The following is a 7,825-nucleotide window of genomic DNA, read 5'->3' on the forward strand; positions in this document are numbered from 1 at the left end:
CTCCAACCTTTCCAGTCTCTCCCTCAGGGCAGCGAAGTCTGCCTCGCAGCCACATGACCCGGAGCCCGAACCGGACGGGATCAGTTGGATTCGGTGGGTCAGCACTAGAGGAGAACCTGGAACCAGTTCCAGTTCTTTACCTGGGAGACACAGAGTAGAGCAAAAGATTCATCTAAATGTAACAGGGGAATTACAGAATAATTGTCTTGATGTGACTGTACAAGTTTTAGAATTAGATATTTAATTGAGCTTTGATATAGAAATCACAGGGGGTATGATGCACCCAAACAATAGATGAAAAAAAAAAAATACTGTCACTGTCAGTGTCAGTAGAAACAGTGACAGTATGTCCAAAACCATTACTTTTCAGGAAATTGAAAAAATAATATGTGGATCCAATGTAGTTATTATTTAATCAGAAGCTCTTCATTCATTTGTTAAATATTTATAAAACCCACAGACAGACTTAACCACTTTCAAACTGGAATCCCTATTTTGGGCATGTCATAATAGGAAATGTTGCAAAACCTTTCAAAAAAGTAGCAAAACATAAATAAAATATAGCTGCAAGCAGCGATAATACGGGGCCAGGAGAGAGAAAGAGAAATGATAATTCCTTTAACAGGTCAGTTCATGAAAGTCCTTGCGGTCTTGTTTCCAATGAGGGCCTATGAGCAATTAGGGGTTAAGGTCTTGCTCAGGGACAAATTTCGTTTCATCGACACATTTGCTGACCTGGCCTGGAATCGTACCTGGGTCAACCAGAGCCTCTGGCTCCCTAGGCGACCCAAGCCCCTGTTTCACTAACACAAAGATCACTCGTTCACAAACCATTTACCAATGAAGAACCAAAACTAGTGAAAGTAGCCGATCTACAAGCTCACAAACCATTAAAAGTTGTCAGATTGTACATCGGCTATTTTCACAATGAAGTATGTTATACATTGAAAAAACATACTCTCATTGCTATCTGAAAAGTTGTGAGATTGTAGATCAGCTATTTTCACAATGAAGTATGTTTAAAAAACACTCAATTAAGTATTTCATGTTATCTTTAACAATTGCAAATGTATTCATTGATAGTCATGTTGTGTGAAATGCAACTTAGATGAAGTCTGCACCAAGTGAGGCTTGAACCTGTGACCTTGAGGTTGTGAGACATACACTTAAGCGGGACGCTATTGGACCAACAGACAAACCTCTGAAAAAAGAGATCACACTGATCATACAGTTTCACGCAAATAGCTGAAAAATCCTGGGTTTAAGTGTTTTTCAAACTGCTCAAGATTGCGGACAATCTAAGGGCGGTGCTTACTGGTCAACGTGATAGATGTGTTCCTCATTAGTCAAGGCACATGTGTAAGCAGGTCTAATGGCTGTCGGCCAAACGAGGCATGACTTTTGCCTGTTTAAAGTTTGAAAGTTGTTCAGCATGAGGAGACGCATGTGTGCATCGAAGTTTCATGGCTGTAGGTCAAACAGGGCATGAGTTGTACCTGTTCAAAGTTGGCATTTTCAACTGAGTGCTATAGCGCCACCTTTTGACGAAAGATTGTGAGATTTCTTTTTTGATCGTTTTTCATGACCATCTACCATATGGCCGAGTTTCATAAAAAGCGACTGCACGGTTCAGCCAGAACTGTCAAAAACGGCAGAAGAAGAAGAAATGGAATAATGCCAATAACAATACGGGTCCATGCTGGAAGCCTGGCCCCGTAAAAAATCCCTAATTCTGCGCAACATTGTCATACAATGAAGTATACTGTAGGGCATTCATTCATGAAATATGGAGATACAAGGTTTCTGACCGACAGCAACAATATAGTCATTTTCATTACATCTTTTTTCCACCAATTACCTCCTTGTTCTGAGTTGGATGAATCCCCCTGACTGGCACAAGCCTCTGAGATCACCACCTGACAGAAATACAAGGAAGATTAAACCTTAGACATTTATCTTTATTTTGACAATTATTGGGTGAGAGAACTGAAGATTAGCTCAACGACTGGTTGTCCTAATGACTGACAATCGATCAATCACCTTAATTGAGTTCTGATTGGTGTCCCGGGGTGGCCGTTGACCCCTGACCCCTAGCTCCTGGGAGGTGGGTGGGGTCAGAAGGAGAGCAGGGCCAGCTAGGAGCAGGCTGACGAAGAGGGTGGATGGGATGAGGGGGGGCATCTTTGGGACCAGGTGGAGGGCTCGTTAAGAGGTTGTTGAGAAGAATGTCCCTCAGGTGGTCAAGGAGAAGAAGGACGTATCCTGGAGTGACCAAGCACGTTAACCGTAACTATAACTGTGAACATTATAGTTTGAAAAATTGTTCGAACTCAAGTGGATGGCAGAGTCCACACCACAACTATACCAACGACAATGATGAACGATATAGTTAAAGTTATCGTTACAGTTATAACGCTCGGTGTGAACGGTTCTTAACTCAGGAGAGTTGAACTAGTTGAAGACACTATGTTTCCAAAGGACTTAAAAGTTATATTAAAACGCTGTGTAGAGAGGTAGTGGTTTAGGAGGTAGGCCAGTGGTTTGGTATGCATTAGGGCCAAGGACCCCAACAACTCTGAGAGTAAACAAATGGAACATTCGTTCACTCTCAGAGTTACTGACTGGCAAGGGTCCATTTGGTTCCTACTATCAATCATTTAGCTGGGGACACTATTGAACCCCCTGGGGGTCCCCGGACCCCAGTTTGAGAGCCTCTAGTATAGACTTTTATAGACAGCTGCACTACTTACCAGGGCGGTTGTCTCTCTCTGGTGTTGCCTCCTTTTCTTTCAGTTAAAGTCTCAATAGATGATCCTTGAGTGAGAGTGCTGTCGCTCCTACCTCTTCTGTGTTCACCCTCCTCTGTGCACCCCAGGGAGACTTCCCCTGGCAACAAGACAAATAGAAAACACACATTTGGTTCCATCGTTAAAAGTTACTTCATTAAACTACTTTGGTCATGAGTCAAAATCACCCCATTAGTTGTTTAATTGCCTGTCAGCATGGCAGGGTACGGCACAGCTAGTAATCCATGGAAAGAAGTATCTTTAACATCGAACTCATTATAAATCTTAGGCCTGCCGCTGTAGTATTGCCACCACTCAGTGGTTGAGAGTTGGGGTTTAGATGAACTCAGTTTGACTTTTTGGGCACCAAGATTGGCTCTTTTAGGCAATTTGGTTTCTATACACAACTTGGAGACTTTGCATACAGTACATGGTAGTGTATGAACTAAGTTATCTGGAATCCATCACAGATCTAGTAATTGATGCATGAATTATGTCTTTCCCAGTCATTCATTAGTACACATTTCAGTTTTGTAATATCAAGCAGAAATGTGAATCATAAAGTAAGGAGCAGTTCAGTTTAGGAGCAGTCCCCATATTTTTTTAATTTAGGAAAGACACTGGCTCCCGAGAGGGATTCAGAAGCCCAGCGGTTATAATATTTTATAACATTCCTGGGCATTCCAAGTAAGGCCATGAAAATCACGATTTCCAATATCACCTTTCAGCAGTAATCTCCTTAAACACTTAAAGCTGATGTGTTCTGAAAATGTATCACCTAATGATCAGCCGATCTCGGTCTCTCCAGAACTTTATAGTTCAAGCCAGGTCAGAAATAAAAGATCTGTGTGGACATTTAGATCCAATTCACCCGCAGTAGCACGTCCAAATGCAGAAACCAGGAGCTGAGAATTCCCAGCGCTGGGCCTGGTCCACAATGAGAGCATAACGTCATTCGCTCTACAGGAGGAGAGCGGGAGCTATAGCCAGCGATAGAGCACCATCCAGAGAGGTCCCCAGGAGGAGTATTATTACAAGAAGTTCTTTAACGATTGTAAGAAGAAAAAAAATATTACCTTGTCCTTTAGACCTGTCGTTTTATAGCTAAGAAAATAGGAACAAAGGAGGAAACTGAAGGGTAGACGTGTTTCCACTTTGTTGAAATACTGTTTAAGATTTTGAACTCCTGAAATGTTTGTGTAGATGAAGGTAGCACGTTTGTCCAAACAGTGCATTTGTCATGAGCTCGTGCCTCTGCGCTTACAACAAACCAAATTAGGAGATAGGAGGGATGTTTAACCACTGTGACAAATGTATAAACAAAAAGGCAAACAAAAATTCAAGAGCCAGATAAATAACAGACAACCTTTTGTAAAAGACTTGAATAAAATATCTCACAAATGCTTTAAAAAAACATCAGTCCCCAAATGTATAAAGCAGTGGTTCTCAACCATTTTCTGGATCTGGGCCATCTTGCAAAATCATAACATCCACTTAACACGGCAGCCGTGTTAAATGCTCAGATGGGTGAGCCACGAGCATTTTCAGAGCATGTTTATTTTAATGATCGATCAATCGATTGTGCTCGGATCAATGGAAATAACACAGTATTATTTAGTTCCTACTTATGAGCATCACTATGAAACCACATTTTTCAAGGTTTTAAAGAAAAAAATACCATGACGTTCATTTTTTATATTAATGTTATATTGTCAATAAAATCCCTGGCCCACAGCTTGGGAATAAAGAAGTTGGTGTAAAGAAGCCAAGAGAGGAAGACTGGTTGTTCATAGTTCAGTGGTGCGCATAAAGAGAAGAAAAGGGTAATAAATCAGAGAGGGGAAGTAGTGATGTCATTGCAGGGAAGAGGCAGATTCACCGGATCCTCACTATACGGTGGGATGGACGGTTTGACCTCCATCCCTGGAGGATATACATCTACAAGCTGCTGCAAAAACAAACAGTAGTAAAGATGTTGTCATCGTGAGATGGATCATGAGATGGATTTGGACTACTGTTAAATGGACCGGATTTCATCCCAGGAGCATATCCTGTACTGAGTGCGTGGGTGGGTTTGCATGCGTGTATATGTGTGTGTGTGTGTGTGTGTGTGTGTGTGTGTGTGTGTGTGTGTGTGTGTGTGTGTGTGTGTGTGTGTGAGAGAGAGAGAGAGAGTGTAGTCTTGTCTCTGTTAAATCACTGCTTTCCTACTCTGTCTTAGATTTATCACTCTTTCTATCGGGGGCCCTGTCTCATTCTTTCTCTTTGCCTCCCCATTTTATTTCCTCTCTTTCTCCCTCCCTCCTTCTCTCCCTCTCTCCCTCTCTCTTCCCTATCGTCGTCTTTTTCTCTCTTCTCTGGCTCTCTCTTGTTTTGGACTCTGACATTGTATTTCTTTCTCCAAGTACCTGCGGCTTCATTTAAAGATCCGTCTAGACCGCGGCCATTAGACCAGCTCTGCTGACATCATTCAGCCCATTGTAAATACCTGAGACTGACACCTGTTTGCTTGCTGCGATGATTTCTTTCAGAAGCCAGAGGAGGGCAATAGAAACTCCCATAAAGATTTTAATGCTCTTAACTCTGGACTCAACCTGTTACTACATAGCTTATCTAGAACCAATATCATTTTACCCTATGTATGTGTATTTAATACTGTGTATATACGCAGATTAAGCACGCACGCACGCGTGTGTGTGTGTGTGTGTGTGTATGTAGATGTAATATAATTATATATATATATATATATATATATATATATATATATATATATATATATATATATATATATATATGTGTGTGTGTGTGTGTGTATATATATACATATACTGTATACATGGTGATTATACATTACAGTAGGTGATATATACGTATATAATTTTTGTAAGTGCTTTTCATAATATTTTATTCCTCTGTGTTCCAGTGAGAATTTCTCTCCCCCATATGCCCCAGAGGACCACAATTGAATTAAGTTGTTTAATTGCTTTATTGTGTTTTATCCTAGATTGTTTCCAACATGATTCATGGGTTTAATCAATCTAAATAAACTAAACTTAACTGAATTATCTTTTCTTTGTGTGTGTTTTATTTGTTTAGTTTTTCTGTCATTTTTGAGACAATGGAGAGTTGAAAGGGACAGCACAGGGGAGACATGGAAGAGAAGGCTCTCTACCAGAGAGTCTCTCTCCTTTCCAAGGTCAATTTAGGGCCTTTCTGCTATTACTTGACAACACAGTGTTAGGAGACACAGAGAGGGGGGAATGACATGTGACAGAGTTTCCGAGCAGGACATTAAAACTGTATACTATAGTCAACAATACAAACGGTTGAGCAACTCGATTTTTGCAACGACGCTAGTGAAATATGGAGTGTTCACCACTTAACCCTGATTTATACTTTGTCATAAAACGGTATCGCAAACTCACAAAGTGACGCGTTGCGACACATTGTGAGCTGGTAGATCTGGTATTTTCGCCATGCGACTCGGTATCTTTGTCATTGTAGATATTTTTGCATCTGTCTGTTCTCACTCTGTCCATTTTTCAGTAGCCAAAGTAAACTGTCCACTAAACCCTTTCCAAACATTACTTGGCACCCATCTACTAAACTTGGCTGTAGAAGTTGTAGTGTTAAGACTGCAAGCAAACAATGGCAAGCCTTCTGTTGTCTGGAGCAAGTTTAATTTACTATTGATAATGCCAAAGCAATTTTTTTTTCTTCATGTTTGCATGGTGTATTATCAGCGATCAATACTCTTTAGTTGAAATACAGAGATTAAATGCCATCGTGCACACTATGACCATTGATCAAAAGCACTGATGGTGATGGCATGCCATCGTACAGTATATGAAGTCTAGACAGCCAGACACATAAAAATATCCCAGACTGTGACAGACAAATTCATAGGCCAAGATCATATGGATTTATTACAGTATACATTGCATACATTATTGCCATTCACAGAAGACATGGCATTGACAGGCCTTGCAACTGCATCCCGTTCTACACTGCAGTGAGGATTGTGTTCTGGACACTCCACTGCAGGCAGAGTAAACCAAACTGTGATGTCATAGCAGAAGCATAGAGTTTACATTTTAGGCATTGCTGCTACTTGTATGCAGAGCAACTCAACGACACGTGCAGCTGCAGGAAAAGCTTAACCCCTGGTCAAACCTATGGATCTAGACAGGAGCTTTGCACATAACACACTGCATTTCCCATTATGTTTACCGTAATCCTTATGTACATGCTGCATCACAATACATGCCACACAATCCGCGGAAATCCTGGGGATGCAGAATACATCCCATGCTGTTGCCTTGCTGTCATTCAAATATGGTCAGTGAGTCACTCTATAATTAAAATCATAATAATAATAATAATCATCATTTTGGTATAAATTATGAACCATTTTATTTTCAAGTTGTGTTCTTTTAAATTAGGGAGCTCATAGCTATTTTATGTCCTATGCCGTGGGACATATGAGATGTTTCTTTGCTCCTCTGTCAAAAATGTAATTTCATTCATTTCTTCTCGTACATACGACCGACAAGTGAATAAAATACTTCATTTTCAAGGATGAATAAAATTACCCCAGTATTTCCTGAATAAGAGAAATTGAAGCACAGAATCGGCACACTTGATGACAAGTGCTTACAGAATGATAAAAGAGGTCTTACCTGATGGTGGTGCTTCTATCTTTTTTTCCTTCAGTGTCTCTGTCTATCCGCCTGTTGCCTCTTGAGCTCTCTCTCTCTTTATCTCTCTCTCTCTCTCTCTTTCACTGGTCTGAAAAACTTTCATTGACTGACCAACAGAATCAGAGAGGGAGGGGGAATGGACAGACAGACAGACAGACAGACACAGAGAGAGAGAGAGAGAGAGAGAGAGAGAGAGAGAGAGAGAAGGAGAGAAAGAAAGAAACAGAGAGGGGAGGGGAACAGTAACATTTTCTCATACTTCAAGAATTTTTCCTCCTTTCACCCCCCCTCCCTGCTCTCTCTCTCTCTCTCTCTCTCTCTCCCTCCCTCTCCTCTGTC

General features: G+C 40.9%; 1 protein-coding gene across 2 annotated transcripts in view; it reads right to left on the reverse strand.

Moving 5' to 3' along the window:
- LOC311061319 (tenascin-like) overlaps window positions 1–7,585 on the reverse strand; it is a 42,904-nt gene extending 35,319 nt beyond the window's left edge. For both annotated transcript variants that reach the window (XM_084079917.1, XM_084079916.1), the window contains exons 1-5: window positions 7,466–7,585; window positions 2,751–2,886; window positions 2,041–2,262; window positions 1,859–1,916; window positions 1–140 (exon numbers count right to left, since the gene is read on the reverse strand). The exon at window positions 1–140 is cut by the window's left edge and continues 73 nt beyond it. In XM_084079917.1, the coding sequence (XP_083936043.1) occupies window positions 1–140; window positions 1,859–1,916; window positions 2,041–2,181 (339 nt within the window). In that variant the 5' untranslated portion in view covers window positions 2,182–2,262; window positions 2,751–2,886; window positions 7,466–7,585. The remainder of the gene's footprint in view (window positions 141–1,858; window positions 1,917–2,040; window positions 2,263–2,750; window positions 2,887–7,465) is intronic.
- Window positions 7,586–7,825: the final 240 nt, after the last annotated feature.

Source organism: Gymnoscopelus microlampas (assembly GCF_963454915.1).
Source record: "Gymnoscopelus microlampas genome assembly, chromosome: 15".
Lineage (NCBI taxonomy): Eukaryota > Metazoa > Chordata > Actinopteri > Myctophiformes > Myctophidae > Gymnoscopelus > Gymnoscopelus microlampas.